General features: G+C 34.8%; 1 protein-coding gene across 2 annotated transcripts in view; it reads right to left on the bottom strand.

The window, feature by feature from the left end:
• Positions 1–24,352, bottom strand: part of GRIK2 (glutamate ionotropic receptor kainate type subunit 2) — a 356,624-nt gene that overhangs the window by 66,600 nt on the left and 265,672 nt on the right. For both annotated transcript variants that reach the window (XM_056488408.1, XM_056488407.1), the window contains 2 exons: positions 23,206–23,324; positions 19,219–19,436 (listed from right to left, as the gene is read on the bottom strand). In XM_056488408.1, the coding sequence (XP_056344383.1) occupies positions 19,219–19,436; positions 23,206–23,324 (337 nt within the window). The remainder of the gene's footprint in view (positions 1–19,218; positions 19,437–23,205; positions 23,325–24,352) is intronic.

The following is a 24,352-nucleotide window of genomic DNA, read 5'->3' as shown; positions in this document are numbered from 1 at the left end:
GTATTATGAACTTCAAAGCTAAGATCCAAATTTTAGAGTTTTTTGGTCACAGTTGGGTTTAATTAAGTGACTGGATAAAAGATTACAGGTTCAGAGTCCCACACAACAGTTAAGTGTTAATCTTAGTTTACTTTATGTTCCTTTTTTGTTTGTTTGAGGGGGCTTTTAGTGTTTATTTGTTTGTTTTTGTTGTTGTTTTTTTTTCCTCTGTAATAAAACAGCTCTGTACTTTGAGTATACTGAGCATGTATAAACTTCACTGCATAAATACAAATACTGAGGGCTGAGGAAGTACCAGGAGAGCTGGAGGCAAGCAAGCTGTTAAGATTCCAGATGGCCAATGCAGGGGAAAAGCTTTCCATGATGAGAAGATGTTTGGACATGTGAAAGCTGAATCACTTTGTTTACTGCACAGAGTGGCAAACACATCATCACATTAATGCATGGGATTCTGCAAAGGGAAATTGTCACCACTACATGAAAATTAAATCACTGGTGCGAATCCATTCAGGGATTTGTGTCTTTTATGAATTACACTACATCGCTAATTTCACTCAGATTTTAACGATTTGAATTCACACAAGGGCTTTAATGTAAATCTATAGTAATACAGTGCCTAGGATATTGTAGACAAACAAAAGTAAGACAGAAATGCCCATGAAACAAAACAATCTAACAGACAAACAGAAAACACCAAAAAACCAACCCACAACAGAAGCCATTAGCACTAATACAACAATTAGCTGATAATTGAGTTGCAAGACTCTGAAGTTAACATATGAATAGGCATGGGATAATTGTCTTGTAAAAACAAGAGAGAAAAAGTATTTTCATGAGAAAGTGCATATGTGTATGATTTGTTTTTTGTTTTTTTTTCCGAACTGTATACTAGAGCTAAAATAATTTTCTATATAGGTAGAATTTAAAGTACAATCATCAAAGCATTACCTCTAATAAGAAATAATTTTTCAGATTGTCCCAAGAGAACAAACTGGCCTGGAACAACCAAGACCATGAAGACAACCAGAAACCAGAGATGAATGTTAACAATCTGCAAGGAGTGATATGATTCAGTAGCTGACACAAAGAAGGTAGGGGAAGGATATTAGCAGATATTCTAACAATAATCTATGCTTCTTAAGTATAAATTGGCATTTAAAAAATCTATATACTTTTAAGATCTTTCAAATCCCAGGTGCATTTGGTTCCTTGCTTCTCTAAAACACAGTGAATTTAATAGTACCCCAAACTTGTTAATGTCATGCATTTGATGTTACCAGTAACAGCATTGCTCCGTTTATTCTGTACATTTCTGCCTCAGTAATCTGTGAACATCCTGCAGCAAATTTTCATGTCTTTTCTGTTGACTAATTTAGTAGAACATATTATGGATTTCTGTGTGTACGAGTTTAAGAAAAAAATTTTAGGAAGGAGCTTTTCATAACTATACATAGAAGGCTACAATTATCAAAATCAATTATTTGATCCAATACCCATTTATTTGCCTAAGACTTTCAGCACAATACATTGGGATTGCATAGAAATACAAATCTCAGCAATTAAAAAAAGCAATAACACCAATGTCCTTAGCCAAATGCACAAAGTTTCTTATGATACAATTGTTTTGATAATGCACATAATTATGAAAAAGAAATTTCTTAGATTTAGAATTATGATGAAAAAAAATATGCTAGAGTAATTCAGGATCAGATTCTTCTGATAAACATTTTTCTTCATGGCACCTACTTGTATCCATATGTTAAGTTAGCTATGGCTGAGCTTTGAAGCAGCTCTAGTCCTCATCTTTTACCAAATCACTATATGGTTCCTGGAGAAAAATAGTTTAAATTAATTCTTTGGACTTTATTGTTTTGGTAATCAATTAAAATGCTCATTATTTTCAGAAACCTCTCAGGAGACCTACAGTGAAAAAAAAATCAGTTCATACAGTCTAGTTACCTAGATTTAATGAATGAGACATCTATCTGTAGGACAATCAAATATTGTCATTAATTTTGGTCTATAGGGGCTTTTTTTTTTTTTTTTTCTTTTTCTTTTTCTTTTTCTTTTTCCTTTTTCCTTTTTCTTTTTTTATGGTGGCTTGAAAAATGCTAATTCTAATGTGACTTACACAAACACAGTTGGAGGACGTGCTTCATATTAGATATATTCAAACCATATTTCCCCACTCTGAAAACAATAATTCTGAGTAGTAGTTCTTTCTATAAAAGAGATATATAAAAACTGAGTTCTTTCTGTAAAAGAGATATAGTAAAAGAACAAAAATATACAACAGGAATCATAATATTTCTAAAGCATTATTGATTAAAGCAACAGATAGACAAAAAGCCATTGGAATAGAAATTTACAGGTCATCTCACAGGTAAACTTGACCCTGAATCTCACTGCTAACAGCTGATATGGTTGGCTGAAACTCTGTGTTATTTGTTTCTGAGCAAGTATGGATTACTGCTGTAATCCAGCAGTAGAAAAGAGGTTTATCTATGTCCTCTCCTATTACAAAAGATTGACGATATCAGTTTGGAGTGTTTTCTGTAATTTCAAGATGCTGACATTTGACATTCTCAGCATAATTGAAGAAGGCTATTTTCTCCATTACTAATGTATATTTAACCTAAAACAAGAACCTAATTGCAAACTTCCAGGTTGCAAACTTTAATGCATTTTAGATACAGATCTAAATTTTACTGCTATCCCTGTTTTGCCTGCTTGGATAAATCATTGATGGAAAGCAGCAAAATCACAAATTGGTGAGATTATTTGTCAGTTTGTTATGGTGCTTTTGTCCATGTTTATTGAGGAAAAAATATTGGTCTTGGCTAATGTATGACAGGAACACCTCAGCTTCATTTTAAATCCAAAGGCAAAAAAATCATTTTCTCTTGTTGCCATCTGTAAGTACTGAAGGCAGAGCATCTTGCCTGTGAACATCATTACACAGCGCTCTAAGAAGGAAGACCACTCTCAACAGATACCATGTGTGCATTTAAGCTCTTGATGTCAAAGTCCTCAGCTGTGAGCTGTGTTGTGAACTTTGTTGTTCCCATGTTGGGAACTTTGGAGGCACAGGAATTTGGATCACTTCAGAGAACTCAGCAAATTAAATTCCATTCTGGCTCTCAATTCTTAAAGTGTCTGCAATCTTTGATTCAGTGTGTGTCATAACACATTTATTTGTTTATGAGCCCAAGGACCAGAGACAATTAATTTTGAATCCATGCTGGATTTCAGTGAGAAAGGCGTTTTAGATAATTAATGCTGACTCCTTCTTCGTATTGCCAATAAATATATTTTCTCTAAATATTAATCAACCAGATTAGAGATATAACTTCCATTAAGCAGTATTTTGATTTAAAGTTCAATGAGAAGAGAAAGTTGCTTCAATGTTTTATAAGAAATATGAATCCATCCCTCTAACTAGAGATATTCTTTGAGAAAGATACATGATTAAAAATGGAATTATTTTTTTAAAGGGAAAAAAATCCCTGCATAATCAGTCTCAACCACACAAAATCTATAATTCACCTTCTCAAAAACAACCTTACAAGTTTGCAAAGTGAATGAACAAAACCATCCATCAGTAAGTATTTTCCTGCAAGTACTCTATCCTCCCTAACACCTGCTCCTTTTTACAATTGCTCAGAAAAGCATTCAACTGCTATCAAACTTCAAGCTCTTACACTGACAAATACTGTGATTCACTGACTCTCAAGTTTTACCATTCCTGGCAGGACAATCTCTTTAAAGAGAATTAACTTGATTGATGTATTGAAATTCAGTTTTTCTGCAGTAGTTCCTGTGCAGACCAACATCTTTTATACTGTCCAGAAAAAGCAACAAATATGAGTATCCAAGGCTGTCCCAAAACAAGAACTTTCTAAACCAAAGTTTTGAAATATCTATACTCTAGAGAAACAATAACATGTTGTTTGTTTCTTATGAACAGCTCTAAAATTAACATTTATACTCATCTACTATGATGTCCTAGGGAGGCAGTCCTTGTACCAGAGCCATTGCACTGGAACTGCTTTCTTCAGAAAGAGAACAAATTGGAGCATTTAAGTCTAAAAACTAATAAAATCCTGTTCACTTGGTACAACTTCCCTGATGGGCAGCTAACTTTTTAATTCTTTTTGAAGTGACTCTTTTAAAGCTGGAGTCATGAAAGCCATCATACTCTAATTTTCTGAAAGCTTGATAGAACCAATATTCTGAGTCTAGATAAAGAGTAATGAAGCACTTTCTTTCCCATAGGAAAGCTTTCCCACTCACGTTCTTTGATGCCAACTAACCTCCACATCTGCTATTTCTCTATTGATTGCTACAACTTTTGTAGAGTGTCTGATGAGGCAATTCTATTCAGTGACACCACTTCCTCTCCAACAAAAGAAGTGTAGTAAAATAACAGTGCATTTCCTATACCTTCAGGGGAAAGGCTGTTTGCAAATTATGTTCACAAACATGTAGTCATCATTTGTATGAGCGTATGTGGAGAAGAAGAGCATTTGTTCCTTTAGACTGAACTGTTGTCTATGTAAAATTATGCAAAGTAGATCAGGGTTTGAATTTTTTAAGCAAATGAGGAGCCATTCCGGATCTCACTTAAAAAATCCATCTCAAAATACATCGTGTTCACTATGGAAATAAGCTTGGAATTAGTCATCACTTAAAATACATTCCAAATATATGTTTACAAATCAGTAATGTGCATTAGACAACATCAGAACCAAGAATGTGTTTGTTTTGCTGTCCTTGAATATGAAAAAATCAGATTCTATTTTCACATTAAATGAAATAATTTCTTTTTGACACACATTCCAGTAATGAAATATTTGATTTAAAATTAAAATGGTAAGCAATATCAACTACATAATAGTTCCATTATAATGCTATGGAAAACACTAGCATGACAAAAAAGAAAAGCAGTTTTTAAATTCAAGTTCAAACATAACACTTTTGTTTCAAACAAAAGGAAATTAAATGATTGGTGGTTTAGTTGCATTTTATTTTGGTTTTTCTCTAGCCCCTGGACTCTGCTAATTTTTGATTGTTTATTTATTTGTTTTGTGAAACTTCAGATTAATTAAATCTTAGTGGCTACAATTAATTCTGTGTTTAGTCTTACTTAGAGTTAGGTCTTTTCTTTTCCTTTTTATTTTTGGTATGTCTTTAGACCTTGAGTCACAAAGTTATTGAAATGCCTAATAGTTACTGGAATCAATGGCAATTTATGTTTAAGAAATAAACATAGAAGAATTAAAGATTTAGTTCCATTTTAGGATTTTCAGGTTGTATTTATAACAAATAACTCTCACAATTAATTTGTTCTAAGTTGAACCAGTACAACTGAGTAACATTTTCTTTTCTGAGCAGGACAGAAATGAAAAACAGATAACAGTTCCAGAGATGTCAAATACATACCAAAGACTGTTCCTAATGGGGTGTTTGTACATGATTGTCTAATTTTGATAGAAAAGAAAGTTTAGCCCAGTGACCATGACTTTAAAAATGATCCTGTCCTCTTTTGCTAACTACTAAAAATATAGTCTGAATGTGTATAAGACAGAGATATAGAAGACATTTTTAAAAATACATGTGAAACACCATGTAGAGGTTTCAGTATACATGCTACTTGAAATAATCCACTTCAGAATTCTTACTTCAAAATCAGGGTGACAAATCATGATTTATAGCAATAATTTTTAAAACATCTTTAGGACACCAGAACAGGCATGTTGCAGATGTGGTTAATGACAGAAGCCTGACAGTGCTTAAAAGGCCTTTGGTTAATAATTTTTAATTTTTTTTAATCTTTAACTTTTGGTCAGCTGTGGATTGCTAAGGCAGTTGGACTAGGTGATTACTCTAGACCTCTCCCATCTGAAATATTCTATTCTAGCTATAATAATTTTTCTCTTCTAGTTTCTAACTAAGAAATCTGAAATCATATAAAAATAAAATTTGCAAAACATAATTTATGATTCAGAATCTGTTAGAGGATGTAGTTTGTTCTGGATGTCAGCTAATTTTATTTTTCCTCTAAACAAGGTTGTTAATTTTGCTGTGTCATCCTACTAATCTCCCATATGCCAGCTGAACTGTACCCTTCAATTTCACGTTTTCATGAAAATTCTGACACAGAATATGTCAATATTACCATGTACTTCCAATAAAATATACAAACACTGGTGCACACATCAAAAGCCTGCACCTGTGTCTCTAATTTAATAAAAAAAATTGAGCTTATAAGTGTAACAAAAATGACAAGTTATACAGCAGATGACACAGCAACACCTGTGCTGCTGGTGGAAGATAAATGTACTGAACGTCTAATGTGATCAAACACACGGAGCCATATAAACTTATCAAAATATTGCATAGGGTTTATTCTTTATTTTTACTTCTTTTGTTTTCTTTTTTGAAATACAAGCCCTTGCAATCAGTGGATTACTCATTGTGACCAGTTCAATCTTTCTAAATGCAATGTTTACGTACACAGACCACAGTTTTGGCCATGTTTCAACTCAGACTGTAAGCCAAAACATGAGCTTTTTCTATGATTTTCCATGAGAGATTATTCCTATCTTTGTTTTTCTTTCTTTTTATGTGCTCATTTCAGTGCCCACATGTTAGAAAATAATTTATTTGCAGTTTTTAAACCATTAATCTAAAAGAAAACAAACATTCCCACTGTGATAGTTAAATCAGTCAGTTTTAGTACAAAACTGGAATTATGTGTATTATTCCTTGTAAAATTAATTAATTTGAGTACATAGATTTTTTTTTAAGTCATTGCCTCTCCCTATGGTCAAACTGTAGTTTATGCATATATCAAAAGGGTCTAGTGCTTAAAAAGTGAGCATAAATCTTATAAGATTCTTCTTAAATACTTTTAGCCACCTGCACATTAAGTATCTACACCCAGGTACTAACCTAAGTTTCTCTATCATCACAATACGGATTAATTTCTGTAACTCTGGAGAATGCTGTCCTAGGACATTTGCTTAGTACAGAGGAATTGCTTTCTGGTGCCTTTCAGTTTCTTTCCAGTGTCAGTCAGGGACACCTAGATGGCTACTGAAGAGGAAAGCAGGTATCTACATTTTGGAGAGGAGAAACCTGCCTGATATGTTTCAAGAGCTACATCTTTCCTAGCCAAACAAACCTTCTGTGTATGTGTGTGTATGTGTGTGCATGTGTTTTCTGGCTTTGAGGCCAAACCACAGGATATTATTATGCCTTCCTATTAAATTGTCTCAATCAATAGTTGATATCCTTTCTATGCCAGTGTACCAATTCACCAATCTGCTTTTAGTACAGTCCTACCCCATACATTTGGAGAAACTTCAGGAATACATGCTATTCCTGCTTTTACTCGTTATTGTAGAGATGCCAAACTTTCTTTTACAATTCCTGTATCTACAAAGAATAATAGATTACTTTTGCTAAACATTTTACCCATGAGGCAAAATTAACTACAGTAGCAGTTGATAACATTAAAATAGGGTTTATGTAATGCAATACAGTGTAAGGAAATAAAATATTAAGAATTTGAGTAACAAATACACAATAATAGGAGATTTCTAATGACTTGATTTCATCACTAGAGTGAAGAAATGGAAAAAAAAATCACAAATTACAAGTTATTGCAACTGCTGCTTTTGAGAGTGCTGGTGGTTTTCCTGTTATATTTATTCCCTTATGTTAGAGATTCAATTTACCAAAGTAATTTTTCAATTCGGAAATAAAAATTGAAGATTTAAAGATTAAGAACACAAGCCTCGATGTTTTTTTGTAAGTGTTAAGGCATTTATTTGAAGTATTTAGAAATCAAGCTCTAACTTGGAAAGAAATCTAGAAATTCTTTATGAGATTAACAAGAGTTTAAAAAATAATTGGCCTCAGTACTTCTGTGAAATGAACCTGTGGTTCCCGTTCAACCCTCCTTTCATCTTTGATGATCTGATTTGAAAAGACAGTGAATGAAACTGCCAAATCTTCTTCATTATGAACATGCTGTGACTGGAAGAGGAAGCTAAAAGATCAATGTTTCCTCTGCTAACTTCTGATTGTAGGGGTAGCCAAACCCCTGACTAGAATGGCATTGTTGGATTGCACGTCTCTAATGAACTATGATAAGAATCTCTCCTTTACCAGGAACAAAACCTGCATCAGGAATACAAGGTGTAGCCATAAAATAAATTAAGAAACCAAGCTGTTGGTTTTTATTCAATTCAAGTAAGCTCCTTAGCAATTCAGCCTGAATAAAAATACCCTTGAATGAAAACTACCTAAATAGGCTTAGATAAAAGTCTTAGAATCAAAGAAACTATCCTCAAAGCTTCTTTCCAGATAAGTTAATAGGGTGGAGGAAGAGGTAAAGAGCATTCCTATGAAATCACAGAAAATTCTTGGTGCTAGTATTCCTTCCTCACAGGAAGTTCCTTTAGGGATGCATATTCCTTTTTCAGAAGGTGGAAATGTATGTAAGAGTACATGAAACTTCTACCAGAAATGTCAAATAGAAGCTTCTAAAAAGTTCTGGAAGAGACTTTGTAAGTCAAGGAAGGCATGACTAGTTTAAGAAAAACTAAGACATAAAAGACACACAAATAGTGAGAGCTAAAGAAAGAGGAACAGAACTGTTTCTGTCTTGCCACTGGCCTGCAGCAGAAAAGAAGTGTTCTTCAAAGAAAGACCAAGAAATTCAAGTCTTCAAAGGCCTCCATGGTATTTGCCATTTTTTATAATTTTTTGAGAGGTAACAGATTTCAGTTTTCAAATGCAAAGATATACAAACAAATATTTTAAGGTAAGAAATATCCTTTGCTAGTAAATAATAGTTTACCAATAGTATGTATTAATATACTAAAAGCTCTCATGCTTCCCTCAAACCACAAGAGTTCACAGGATAATTTATCTGGATTTTGCTTGCAAATTGCTTTTCAGTATCTCTTTCTGATCACTGACTGCTCATGGCTTGGAGGGGTACACTCTTTGCTGGGTAAAATAAATGTCTGGATAGCCAAGCCCAAAGACTGGTGAATGGAGTTATATATCATTCAGTTGGCAGCTGGTCACAACTGGTGTTCCCCAGGGCTCAGTACTGGCCCCAGTCCTGCTAAATATTTGTATCAGTTATCTGGATTAGGAGGTCAAATGTGCCCTTCTCAGTCAGTTTGCAGATGAAACCAGGTTGTGTGGGAGTGTTGATACACTGGAGGATAGGTTAGAATAGACAGAATAGTATGAATTGATGGGCTAAAGCCAAGTGTATGAGGTTCATCAAGGCCAATATCTGGGTCTTGCTCTTGGGTCACAACAACCCCATGCAGAGCTACAGACAGTGGGAAGAGCAGCCACTATTCCAGAAAGCTGCTCAGCGGGAAAGGACCAGGGGATGTTGGTTGGCAAGTGACTGAATGAGCCAGCGGTGGCTAGCCTAGGTGGCCAAGAAGGCTGATGGCATCCTGACCTGCACCAGCAATGGTGTGGTCAGCAGGACCAGGGCAGAGACTGTCCTCCTGGAACTGGCACTGATGAGCACACACCTCGAAACCTGTGTACAGTTCTGAGCCCCTCTATACTAGCAGAAAGAAACTGAGGTGCTGGAACATCCAGAGAAGGACAACAGAGTTGGTGGATGGTCTAGAGTACAGGTCTTATGAGGATTAGCTGAGGGAGGTGGGGGTATTCAGCCTGAAGAATAGGAGCCACAGGGGAGAACTTCGTGTAAATTCACTACAGCTACCAGAAGGTTGTAGCAAGGTAGGGAACAGTCTCTTCTCCAAAGTAACATGCAATAGGATGAGAAGAAATGACCTCAAATTTTGTCAGGGTAAGACTGGATATTAGTAAAAGATTTCTTGCCAGAAAGGACTGTCAAGAATTGGAACAGGCAGCCTGAGGCAGTGATTATGTCACAGCCCCTGGAGGTATTTAAAACATTCAGATGAGGTGCCTGAGGTCCTGGCTTAATGGTGGAGCTGGTAGTGTTAGGTTAATGGTTGGACTTAGAGTTCTTTTCCAACCTAAACAACTCTATGATTCTAAAGCATTCTTTAGTATATTTTGTCATAAACTAGTAAAGTATATTGTGCAGATTAAGGATCTTTAATATATTAAATACAAGTTCAATTAATACATGGATAAAGAAAAATGCCTAAAAGGCAAAAAAGCTTGCATAATTACATAATTATTACCATAGATCTATTGCAAAAAAAGATGGTTTAATCAATCTCAACAAACACTCTGGAGAAGAAATTCATCAGCATAATAAGACTTTAGGTGATGTCTGGGGCAATTCCAGCACTGAAAATATTTCTGTACACAAAGCAATACAAATGTAGTTGGACAACACCTTGGTACTATGATATATCAATTGACAGGCAAAACTAAGAGTTCACCTCTTCTAATGAATGGAGGATTTCAGGATGTTTTAGTGGGCAGAAGTTCAACACTGAAGGTTGTTCATATGACAGGATCTCACAAAAAAATGGCTGAACCCAGGGCCGGTTCACTCTGGACAATTGCTTCTGAATCACATTCCTGGGGTAAGTCACAGATCAAATCTGGCAAACTTTACACGGCTACTTGGTGACAGATCTATTTGCTTTGAAGAGCAAGGTGTTTGGTTTTTTTTTTTAGACTCTGATAGTTAAAAATGTTCAGATGTACTCTGAATTTTCTAAACAAACCCTATCTCAGAATGATGTCTTTCATACAGAATGCTGTGCAGTTAAAGGTTTCTCTGTGATCTAGTTCAGCTCCCTCTCTCACCTTGCTCAAGATCTGAAGACAAACATAAAGGGAAAAAAAAGCTGAAAAGAGAAGAAAAAAGAGAAGTATTCTCACCCTGCCTCCTGGGGAAAACAGCAGGAGAGAAAGGTGATAAGAAGAGAGAGCAATTATGTTATGCATTTCTGAAGGAAAAAGCCTTGCAACTAAACTTATGATGAGAATCCAGAGATCAGTAATTCTCTTACATCTGATCCTGTCAGCAGTGTCATTACAGGCCCTGAAGAGGCCAGAAAGTGGATGGCATAGGTAAGGAAAAGGAAGTAAAATGGGTCACCAGTTAAGAGAAAACCTGCATTAGTGCATAAAGAAAACGCACATTGTAAGTATCAGCAATTTCAGCATTGTTGATTTTCTCATTGTCACACTTCCAAGTGTCTAGGTGATGTAAGTCACTTCCCAAAGGGTGTGGATTCCCAGTGGCTTTCACATTTAGCAGAGGATATAAGACTGCCCTGCCATGTAATGACACACTGCTCCACTCCCATCAGTTCTAACATTCTAGCAGCTAGAGCAGTTTGCTTCACAACTGAAAACTAAAATGCAACAACTAAAATGTTCACTTGTAGCTGGATCAGAAATCTGGGTTGACTCTTGCCACAGGCCTAAGGCATGTAGAGCCAACAGTGCTTGAGGCCGAAGGTAGGAGAAGAGCTTGGACTACTTGGAGTTAGACTGGCTTAAAACAAAATAAAACAGAATTGAAAAGCCATTGAGAATAGCAATTCACTGTGACTAGTGGAGATTAAACTCCATCTGACTTCAAAGGAAAGTAAATGGTATCTTGGGATGCATTAGGTAAAGCATTGCCAGCAGGTTGAAGGAGGAGATCCTGGTCCTCTACCCAGCCTTAGTGAGGCCACATCTGGAGTGCTGTGACCAGTTCTGGGCTCCTCAGTACAAGAGACATGATGCTGCTGGAAGAAATCCAGAGGATTATGAAGATAAGCAAAGGCCTGGAGTATCTCTCTTATAAGGAGTAGCTGAGGGAACTGGGCCTGCTCAGCCTCGTGAAGAGATGAATGACACAGGACATCAATGTGAATAAGTGTCTGAAGGGGGATGTCACGAGAATAGAGCCAGGCTTTGCTCAGTGATGACCAGCAATAGCACAAGAGGCAATGGGCACAAACAGATGCACAGAAGGTTCCATCTGAATAGCAGGAAAAATTTCTTTACTGTCTCTCTACATAATAGTCATATCTTAAAATACTTATGGGACCATAGGGTAGCCCACCTGAGAGTTCAATGGGAAGATTAGCACAGCAGTTTTTCCCCTCTGAAGAATTTTGGTAAGGCAGAAACCGATACTGAGTTATGGAAAAGTTTAATCGATTCAAAGAGAAATTAGAATTTTCATAATGCCAACTTTCCTTTATTTTTGATGACTCAGTTTGACATCTCTTTCCTTTCAAAATTAACTAGTGGGGATTCAACTAACATCTTAATGATTTGTTCAATATTTTAATTATTGTGAATGTCTACTCTTGTTTTTACTGGAAAGTTATATTTTTTCCTTGAGAGGATATCAAAATGTCTTACATGTTCCATTTATTTCTAAGAGCTGTAGCTTGAGACAAATGTAATTGATAAATATGAACCCTGTGGTTTTTGAGTATAATCAAACGTTATCTAGCAGCTTATTAAGAGTATTTACTATCCAGATATATAGAATAGTCTTTGGAGAAATGAAAAGTTCATCTTTTTCAGTCCTTACTGAAGGGTATAAGAAATGAGGAACAGGGAAAGGAGAAAGGGAAGAGAAAAGGCATAGGTGGGGACAAACATGAGAGTGGAAAGGTAGTGGATTTCTGTTACAATTCATCTATTTTTAGGTGAGTTTCATGCCTTGCCACTGGAATGCAACACAAAGCCAAACATCTGTTCTTATTAACTGCAGGATTAATAAGGACTCTAAGGGTCAAGACAGCATAAAACCACTGTCCTGATAACTAGACAGTTATTTGGAATGGAGCACTTTCTGTGAATTTGTTCTGCTTCCTGCCTTCAAATTCAAAAGAAAGACAGTTTCACCCCAGAGAACTTAATGGTACCAAATTCATTGTAATTTCTTCTATATGGAATTCAAATGCACTGCTCTTCTTGTTAGAGTCTGTGTTAATGTGTCATATAACCTACCTACCATCGCCTACCTTCCCTGATCTTTTACAAATATAAGTAGAACTCAGTGATGCAGAGATGCTTTAAGATCTCTGGGCAAAAGCTTTATCTCACCCTCACAGGCTCTGCTGTTGCAGATTTAGTTCTTACAACTGTATGAAGTCACCACAGACCTCTTGTTTTAGAGATTTACAACTATATCTGGGGTTTTTTTTGTTTATTTGTTTGGGTTTTTTAATATTAAAAGAAGCAGTGGTTAACTAAGTGGCATTCTTGCAAAGAGGGAAACATGGCGAAGAGGAAATTATGCATTTCAGCTGTTGCTTTTTCTAGCAGTTAGGTCTAAACCAGCATGATCAAAAATAAATAAAAATTAAAAAAATATTTATATGGTATTTATATTTGATTCCCTTTTTTTTGTGAAATGTACAGCATGTTTTTTCATGCAAGAACAAGTCTCTTTGTTACATCAAAAAGCAACTTTTCTATAAAGTGAAATATTATTAAATCAAGCTGAATATGTATCTGTAGTATCTGCTACCAATTCTTTTTCATGCATTATCAAAATTAGTACATGGAAACTGTGATCCAAAAGGCTGTTTTCCATTAGTCACTGTCAGTCACTGGATATTTGAGAAACTCACAAGTGGTACTTTTCTCATTTTTTATTTGCAACAATTGCACCAAATAATTAATACAGTGCCAAACTTCATGTGGTTTTATTTGAAGCATTAAAATAAAGGTTCTCTGTGTGTATACAGCCAAGTGTTTGTACTGCATCTTTACTTGTTAAACAAATAAATTATCATTTGTCCATTACAGCGTTCAAACCCAGGCTTGAGAATCCCACTGAACTATTGGCTTTGTGCACATCAATGCCAACCTCACACATGACAAATGAATGACATTAATACCTTTATTCTTCTACTGCTTCTGGTTATGTCACAGAATGTGTTATTTGTACCCCAGCTGCAAGCAGTGGGAAAATTCCCCTATAAGCTTTCCTTCAGCTTTAAGAGACTGTTTGAGACTTTGTAATGTATAGGTAGAGCTTAAGGCCAATTCTTTTGACAACAGGCTGAGAATGTGGAAGGAGAAGACAGACAAAGAGTGCTGAGTTGTTGCTCCTCTAAATTTCTGCAGAGAGGTGGCAACAAAATGGCTAGAGTAAAATGTGAGGGCATGGGGGAAAAGAAAATGACCAAAAAGGGTGAGCAGCATGTCTCTTTATAGAGAGAAAGCAATGCAGGAAGAAATGAAATCTATTGTAGAAAAGTAGAGCTGGAGAACAAAACTTGGTCCTAAAGAAGAAAAGGAAAGAAACTGGCAAATGTAAACAGCATAGTCAGATTTCCTGAATTAGTCCCCAGTCTACCTTTCACCAGAATTAGTTCCCCACCTTTCGTTAAATGATCTTGAAAAAGATGCAATCCTGTTTAGTGCCTCAGCTTCCTTATCAACACAAGAATATAAAATACATGTCTCACAGGGAGCTGAGAAGACCTTTAATTTGTGATGCAGCAGTAATGGCACTAATTTACTGCTATTATAGAATGAAAAAGTACTTTGGTTTTTACTATTTGGTATGCCAATGCCTAGTAACCATAAGTAAGAAAAGTTCCGTTGTACCTGGTACTGTACATAAAACCTACAGAGAAAGAAATTCTGACATTGAAAGTTACAGATATGAAAAATTATGGGAGAAACAACAGCATATGACAGCTTCATGAGAAATATCTCAACAGTGTAGGCCACATACATGTGTATGTGTTGAAGTAGGTTTTTTGTGTGTGAGGGTGGAGAAGTGTGGTGCAAATAGAACCTGGGGAGAATTAATATTGTCCTTCTCAATTTCAGAATTATAATTCAGCAAGAAAACCAAGTGAGAAACATAGACTGAGAGACCACAGAAATCAGAGACAATGAAAAATCTGAGGTTTCTTTCATCCAAGAACAGTTAATGATCACTACCTTTCATGAAAATAATAAATGCTTTTTATTTTATTCTATTCCAAACACATAAAAAGACAGGTTTCTGAAGTTTGAAAGTGGTCAATAGTGACAAAAGTGGCCAAGAGAAAGGAAGAGGATTTCATAACTATGAAAACATCCATAATCTGAGAAACATCAAAGCATGTATCAGGAAAGCACACTCCTACCCTAAAAGCACATAAGGCTTAGAACTTACTTTCACATATCTTTCCTTCTAATTCTTGGACAATACTAAGATTTTCTTTGTTATTCACAATGAATTAGCCTAGCAGACCCACCAGGCACATAATGGACTTTCAAAATTATTTCCTTTCCATGCTCAGACCAGATAAGCAGATCTTAAGGGGAAAGAGTACTGAAATTTTCCTTTGCTTTCTGGCTTCTGAAACAGTTGGAATTCATGTTTCTTAGACCTAGAGGAGGCATGAGATGAAGGACCTAGTAAAATCCTGAAGACTACATTCTCCTTTTTCATCAAAGCTATTTCACAAGGATGCTTGACTCACAAGGGTAACAGCATTTTCTACATATACCCCAGGCGCCCTCCAAGACTTTTACCTTCAGGAGGTTTTAATCCAGCAGCTAGCTTGTTTGTCTGATGCCCATTTAGGTTCCCCTTCATAATTGGTTCTTTTGTTTCAGCACCACACAGCTTTGGCCACCCTCCAAAGGTTTTTAAAGAAAATAATTCAACGGATTTCTATATAGGTAATTTATGCAGAAATTACTGTCAGTCTTGTGGGCAGCTACCAAGCCTCACTGTGGTTTGAACTAATAACTATTAATAAGATATGATAATTTCATTTAACATTAGCAAACCATCTGGTGCCTTTATATCTTGTTGGGACACAGCGCCACTGTTTTACTCAATCCACTCTCATTAAAAAGACAAAAGTAGCTAAGGATAAACATACACACAGATGATAAATTTATCCTCTCAATTGTCTTTGTATACCAGAATTCATACCCTCTTAGATTTTTGAAGCATAAGAGTACTACTAAAATCTGATCTGACCTCCTGTATAATGAAAGCTCTCTGTTTCACTGAGAGACCTCTAAATCAAAAGAACATGCTTGGGCTGTGCTGTGTGTATCTTCCTCATAATGGCTGCCTGTGATGGATGAATCCAGCCCACTCCTAGATAAGTTATACCAGTGGTTAATGACTCTCACTCTTAAAAATATGCACCTTATTTCTAGCCTGAATTTGCCTGACTTCAGCTATGAAGCATTGAATCTCATTATGCCTTTTTCTGCTAGATTAGCGAGTCATTTACTGTCAAAAGTTTCATTCCCATTAAGGCACTTGCCAGCCATGATCAAGTCACCTCTTAACCTTCTCTTCAGCAGATTAAACAGACAGATCTTTAGCCTCTAACTCCAATGCTTATTTTCAGACCTACAGTCATTCTTTCACCTTTAATGAACTCTTTGCAATTTTAAGCATATTTTCAAAGTGTGATCACCAGAACAAGACATAAAAGTTCATTAGTATTTTCCTTAATGCCATACAAAAAGGCACTTCCTACTTGATATTCAGTTATCTATATATTAGAGAATATAATATACACCATTTAAAAACATTTTATCAGAGTCTTGTGCTTAAGTACTTTTTGTATTTTTTAGCATTCTCTATGAGATATTCAATTCTAGAAGCACCTTGTAATGCAATTCCACTTAAAGTCTTATTTTTAAATATTTTTTTACATTTTCACTTTATTTATGTAAGGAAATTATGCTCCTGAAGTAATTAACTTTTGCAGAATAAAAGTATGTTCTGAAAACATGCAAATGCAGATATACTATGTTGACCAAAAAATTATAGTACTTTATTTTCTGGTAACTCCACATCATTAGGTAAAAATACTGAATTTTACCAGGAAGTACACTGTTAAAGACTGTACATATATATGTTTTGGTTTATCTTTCATGGAATACATATGTAATTAACCTACATTCCTTTCACAGGTAGCTCTTATGCATAGCATTTACACTGTTCAAATGTTTTCCTGGACATTGCTTCAGACACTGAATGAATCAAATGGGATCATATAGGTTTCATTTACTTTTCTATTTGAGCATGATTTTCACTTATCTATAATCTGCAAGAACAGATGTACTGTAGCTACTGTCTGTAGCTATGTCCAATACTTAAGTTTAAATTAATTTCATTAATAATAATGTAAATAATATCCATCAATAATAAAAATATTAATAGTAGCAGCAAATAATATAAATTAATTTACTACTAGATGAGATAGGAAATAACAGAAAAAATATTTCAAATCAGTTGGTTCAAAGTTGGAACAGTTCTTAATTATTAGTTCAGTTTCATGTCATAAAACACTTGCAAGTTATGACGTGTTCACACAAAAGTCCAAAAAATATATATGTTTGACAGAACGAACCTTAATTTGACCTAAAATTTAACAGCCAAATAAAGAAAACCTATGTTTTCTTATAATTTCTCTTTTTCAGACATAGTGAAGGAGGAGAATTCATTAATGTGAAAAAGGTAATACTAAATTATGTGATCTGACATCCTAAATCTGTCATGTTTATGTCTAGGTTATTTCAACTGCAAATAAAAAACTTTGGATGTGAAGGATGTGAAAATGTTATTTTCATTAGATGCAAGGCTTCTCTAGTTCTTGGATATAATATATTAGATAATCACAAAATATATCTAGATAAATATAAACAGAAGAATAAGGAGAGCAGAAAGGAATAAGTGTGCAGAAAAGGAAGTACTATATTAACATGCAGAGGAAAAAAAGTCCACAGAAGGAGAATAGTCTCTGTGCACTTAGAAACTTAGAAAACCCACATTAGGGGCATTAAAAAATGCAAATAAGAAAATAAAGGATGAGAAGGAAAACTTAAAATTTAAAGTTGCTTCCTAGTATTTCAGTTTGAATCTGAAATAGAATTAGATCAACATTTTCTGCCATACTAAAATTAAGTCAAATCCCTATAGTATTTTCTCGTAATTCAATAAATACCTTGTGTTACATCTTTATGTCTCAAGACAAAAATAATTTTGACTCTTCTAAAAAATCCTGACTTTAAACTTTCAATGTTGTTACTTTTAGCTGCTTCACATATTTTCTGACATGAAGAGATCTCTAGCTGATTAGTTACTTCTATCAATTTCATCAGCTCCTTTTCCAATGTGTATTCTGAGGAGAATACTCAGAACATTCCCAATGCATGCTTTAAATTAAGCAGCCTGAAGCATTCTGAGATACTGGAGTTGAATTATTTTTATTTCCAAGCAGAAGCTGAAAGCCTTAGAAATTTTATTTTTTTTTTAATTAAAACTATTTGTACACAGTGATTAGGTGCAAGGCTTATGTTCATAAGATTAAGTAGAAATTATTCAGCCTTGATATATCAACAATTTTTTGCTCTCTGAATTTCATGAAAGAAACTGAGCACACAGTCTTCAATTTCTGCAGCAGTTTAAAAACTACCTAGATCCTCAGTTTACTGATACAAATGCCAATGCAGCAGTCAATGCAGGGGTTTAGGTGACAGCATTATATCTCTTGAAACTACACTATCTTATCCAAAAGTTTTCAGAAGTTACCAAAGATCAGGCAAATATTGTTAAACATCTCTGGAAGATCTGAGACAATCTCTGTGCTATCCAACATAAGGAGTTAGAGAAGAAACCATCTTCTCTCCCTTCATAGATACCTTTCACTAATTTAAGTCTGCTTAAATGCCTGATGAACCTAAACAAGAAATATTTTCCTCTAATTCAGTATCTCATTTCACTATATTTCAAATTGAATTATCTTAATAGCAGGTTAAAAGGAACAGAAAAAACTGGGATAATCGAAGCTTTTGACATGGACCCAAAATTTCATTCAAAATTTCTCAAAGTTATGAAGTCCGAAAAGTTTTCCTCAGTAAAGCCACTAATATCCTTAGTGCTTTTTGAGTAAAGACTACAATTAGGTATAATGCTGCTGAATTAAAATAAACTTAATATGACAAAGCTTAGTGCTGTACACAGCTATAGATCTGAGCAATTCATTCAGGTTTCTTAATGTACTTCACTGCCATAAATTCAATTCTTTAAAAGAAAATTATCAAAAAAACTTTTTCTGTGAGAGATTTTTCATTTGATTCATGATCTTTTTAATTAATTAAAAAAAAAAATGGTTTTCATTTGTTTTTGGCAGCATCAGGAATCATACCAATTGCCCCTCAGTAAGGTGCAAAAGCTTTCCTCCCAAAAATCAGGATATAACATCTCCTCAAACAGAATATGAAACTTACCTTGAAAAAAGTCATGGTTGCTCCATCTTCAACTGCCCCATACTCTATCTTTGTCTGCTTGGCCAAATCATCAGCAGAATCAATAGGGGACTCCATCCGTTCCACTGTCAGAAAGGCGGCTAGGTTAGCAGTGTACGAGGAAATGATGATAAGTGTGAAAAACCACCAAATGCCTCCCACTATCCTGGTGGAGAGGGCCTTAGGCATGAGCTCAGAACCTAACAAAAACCAGGGGAGAAAGGTGAAACGGATGCACAGAAAACAATTAATAAGCGTTCAGCACTTTTTGCCACAGTGGGGAGATGGAATCACTGTGCAAAAAAATCTTTAAGCTACAGGGTTACATGTACTGCTTGTACAAACAGACACAACTGAAATGCAAAATAACTGGTTAAACTTATAAAGACAGGTCTTTCTGGAGAATCAAAACATAGCAATGGGAGATTCAATGATCAGTGCCATTTTAAAATTTCTAAACATATATATATACACACACACACACATATATATATATATAAATATAAATATCATACAAAGAAAGTAGTTGCTTCAACTTGCATTCCAGAAAAACTAAGCAATTGATGAAGGCACCAAATGTGAAATAAAGAATTTCATATCTGAAAAATAAAATCTTCAATCTGTTCTAAATGTGCTTTTGAGCTTTGTCATTTGCATTGATGTAAAGGATAGTTTATTAAATGTTTAGATATTAAAAAAAAAAAAACATCTCCCATCTCTATGTTTAGCCCCACAATTTCATATAAATATGGGTGGCTATACTACACACTTCAATTTAATGGAATAGCAATAAAAATATCAGACTTCTATGCATAAACTAGATAAAGATAGATTATAATGCATTGCTGGAGTTGCCTGCTCATGGCACTAAAGAATGGAGGAGGAACAGACACTCTATAGTAATTTGCATAATTTTTAATGTTAATTTAGAGCCTAATGAGACAAATTGAAGCCTGTAAACTCCTCTTGTGTCTAATTACTAAAAATAGGAATAAATTAAATCACTCTAATATACAATTACAAATATGTATTATAAATGAGTACATATGGAATTTTTTCCATAATGTTATAATCAAATGAAATGGAATTTCTAATGATGTCAATAAACAATTTCTAGCTCCATTTTAAGACCTTTATGTACGGTCTTTTGGAAGTATCTGGAAACTTGTTTTCAAGGAAACAGTTTCATCATATCCACTACACCATGGTAGTGAAACAACCCCTTTTTGTTAATTGGTTACTATTATGTTTGCTCTTAAATCTCCTGGGTAAAATGGAATGAAGGCAAGATGGACTATTTTATTCCTGTTAAATTTTAGTGCTTATATTGAATTAGTTAAGGAACTGGTCCAGCAAGGTAACACATCTTCATATAAGTGAAAGATTATGCCAAACTTTCAAACCTAATGCAGGAAAAAAAAAAAAAAAAAAAAAAAAAAGAACAGGACTGGGAAGGGAGGGAGGGAGGAAGGAAACAAAAGAAAGGGAAAAAAGAAGTGGTATCATAACTGGACTACTGTATTCAAAAACAGCCCATCTTACCCTGCAGTTCATCTTACCCTTGCTGTTTCAAACAAAAAAGGCTGACAGACTTGGACATGACAGCCAACTCCAGCGCCAGACTCTGCCTAGAATTCTGCAAGGGAAAAAGTAGAAAAGTACCTGTCTGATGTAGTTGCTCCTAGGCCCTGTTAGTCAGACACCTAGACACCATAACACTAAGAGATTTCCCAACAAGCCCACTATCATGAACTCTTTTTAATTGCTCTCATTTCATTTGAAAAGCCAACACCAGTAGCGTCAGATAGGACTGGAAAGAAGGGAAGGGTGGAGACATTCGCCGCAGTTACCCCAGTCAGCACACGTTCATACCTTACCAAGGACTGAGACCCAGTGCCCCTGGGCCCATGAAACAGAGCCTGGTCAGGGGCTGACTGTCATGTACCCAAGGCAACGTCATGTCCAGCACTATGTCCCACAGTTTCCTGGGAGCGAGAGGTGCCAGCAAGACATGTATGAGCTTCCTCTATCATGTATCCTCCAGCACTACCAAGTCTTTTGTAAAGAAGCAGCTCTTAACATGAGTATGGCCCAAGCATTTTTATATTGTTTCCAGTGGAAAGTTATTGCTATTAGGTGAGAACTTGTGTGCTTGTCTAAAAGCCTACTTTTAGATGACCTTAGGGTTTTGAGAATTTTTTTTAAAGCAATCATCAAAATCAAGACTGATACGGCATCCTTAAAATGGTGCCTTTAAGGTTTATTAAAGGATGAACTAAGTAAAGGTAAAATAATATAAGGCAAGGACAGAGGGTCAGCCTTAATTCTGAAAAACTAGTTTTCCTTCAAGGAAAACTATTATCCTCTGAAGATATCTTTTAAAATGAAGGTTGGGGCTTTTTTTCTGATTGTGATTCTCAAAACCAATGTTTAGCTGTTACTAAAATACCTTTTTCTTGCAAAAAAGAGGATGTGAAAATCTAAATTGCTTTTTCCATTCTCCAGAAATATGAAGAACCATACAGCCACATAGGAAATAAAACTTATCATTGATAGAGATTCCAACAATTCTGAGACCTGTGAATGGAATTCAAAATACCTTCTTTCATTCAGCATCTCTTTTTTTGATAGCTTGCTCAAAAGCAATCATTATCTTACAAACATATATTTGGCAATTTTTTCTCAACTATATAATTTCTGGAAATGTATACTGACAACCTAGTTGATAGTAAACACTTAGCCAAATATAGATGTATTTTCATTTCTGATTTGAAATCCTGATTTATTTTCACGCATTAATTCATGTTTTTCTGAGCACAATTCTCTTTTCGCTGAGGCATTACAGACTTTTTAAGCCTACCAAGCTGATATATGACAGAATATTTACTGCAGTTACAGGAGAGCTTCATGAAATCATTTGATGAGTTAAAACCAGGACTTATTTATAGCTGGTGTACTTATAATGGGAACTTTTTAAAATTATTTCTCAGGTATATCCATTAAAACAACTCTACCAATATGCACTTTTTCCTGCCAACGTTTTCTATTATTTTTTTGTGGGGATATGCAATGGTTATTTTTCCAGAAAGAAAAGTCATTCCTTTTAATGGCTCTTTAACAGGACTAACAATCTTTTGTATTACACTGTACTGCCCAGTGAAATGTCAGAGCAAAAACTGAATCTGTGCTGTTCAAATGTGTCTGATATTATATGGCTGTGTTCAAATCCTTATGGAAAAAAGGTAATAAAATGGTTGTATATTTTTATGGATCTATATATTTGGTATGCTTTCAAAATAAGAGGAATATGGCAAGGAAATTACAGATTTTTAAGAATGTGCTTAAGCATTTTACTAAGACAGTTATAGTTAAACTGGTAGTTGGTTTTACTCTGAGCAGTATGACTACACAGCTGCCAATTTTATTATAAACAATGGCATCAGTTTCTCAGTGCATGGATTGTTGAATACAGACTTTTTATTAAAATCTTTAAGAATGGTCATTTTGATTTCAAAAATATAAGGTATGGCTGGACAGGATTAAATCTCTTATATTATTTTACAGGTTCTAGCTACTAGATAAAATCTGTAGTTGAAAAGTTTCTAGACCATAATTAAACAAATGATAGATTTTTACATTATACTCTTATCTGACGAAGATATACTCTTTTTAAGGTTGTTTAAATGGAGTTTTTTTTAGGTAATGGACAGATTACTTCATTTAATTATGCTGTAAGGGTTTTCTGTTCAGGAAATAAATTCTATGATGTGCTGTACTTTTTTAAGTCTTAAATTTTTATCTCTCTTCAGACTAATTCCTAAGGTGTTGGGAATGCCTGGATAATCATAAAAAGCTGGTTTGTGGCTACATGCACAGAGGCACCCATGCAGGTGGCTTGCACCAGAGCTGTTACCCCCAGCAAAAAGTGGGACATGGTGCACAAGAGAAAGAGCAGACTGAGTCGTATACCTTGCTGCATGAGAGCTCCAACTCCAAACCAGAAACTATTTAGCAAGGTAAAATTGTTTTCCACCACGTCAGAATCAGGGTTGCAAGGATGTGGATTATACCACTCATAGGGACTAAACCTGTGGCAATTGACAGAAAAAAAAAAAGAACAGATTTAAAATGCAGCCATCACAAAGTCTATCCAGCAAATCTGCTGCAAAAGAAAAAGAAAAACAAGAGAGGTTATAAAGAAAATAGTGATTGAAAGTTTTTACAGTGTGATTGCATTACACTTAACAGCAATATTAAAAGAAAAAACAATCTTGAAGATTAACATTCTTAACTATTGCTGATACTAATACAGTTGCATACAGATTGGCTCTGAAAGGTTCCAAGTGCCACCTGAAAACATCAAAGCACTTATTCTTCCATTGACATGAGCAGAATTACAGACAATTGGTCCCATTTTGGATTTGGTTCTTATAACCACCCTGTCAATATTTTGCATCTTGAAAGAAAATTAATAGCTGTTAAATCACAGAAATTATCTAGAAAAAAATATACCGGGCAAAATATCTTTTCTCATCAAAATTACAAATAATGATTATAACAGAAAATAAATACTTAGCAGTAAAAGTGGCATTGTTAATCACCAAACAAGGGTCATAAACACTACAAATCACAGGAAAAAAAAATACTATAGCAAATTAAAGGAATTGCATCCTGTCCTGTGAGGTGCACAGTAGCATCCCTGGAAAGGTTTTCCAAAAGAAGCTGGGGACACTCACAAGCACCTTGCAGGGCCAGGCTCTGAGAAAAGAAAAAAAAAAGAAAAAGAAAAATATAAACATAAAGGAGAAGACAATTAAATTATTTATCTCAAAAATAGGTAGAACAGAGATAGTAGAAAGATACCTGAGTCTGTCAATAGATTACAAGCAGATCATATACAATCAATCTATTTTAATTCATGGCTTTGCAATTGCTGTGCATGATGGCAGGTTTATATCTAAATACTATTTTGTCAATTGTAACTAAAACAAGCAAACATGTCTAGATAAATTATTCTTTGTTACAATTCCTTTTGTAAAAATAGTTCTTTTTTCCTCACGATACTTTTGTAGAACTTTAAATTTTAATTCCAATGTTCAGGATTATTCTAATAATT

Source organism: Oenanthe melanoleuca, chromosome 3 (genome assembly GCF_029582105.1).
Source record: "Oenanthe melanoleuca isolate GR-GAL-2019-014 chromosome 3, OMel1.0, whole genome shotgun sequence".
NCBI lineage: Eukaryota > Metazoa > Chordata > Aves > Passeriformes > Muscicapidae > Oenanthe > Oenanthe melanoleuca.
Note: the sequence above shows the minus strand (reverse complement) of the source record. Positions and strands in the feature narration are given on the sequence as shown.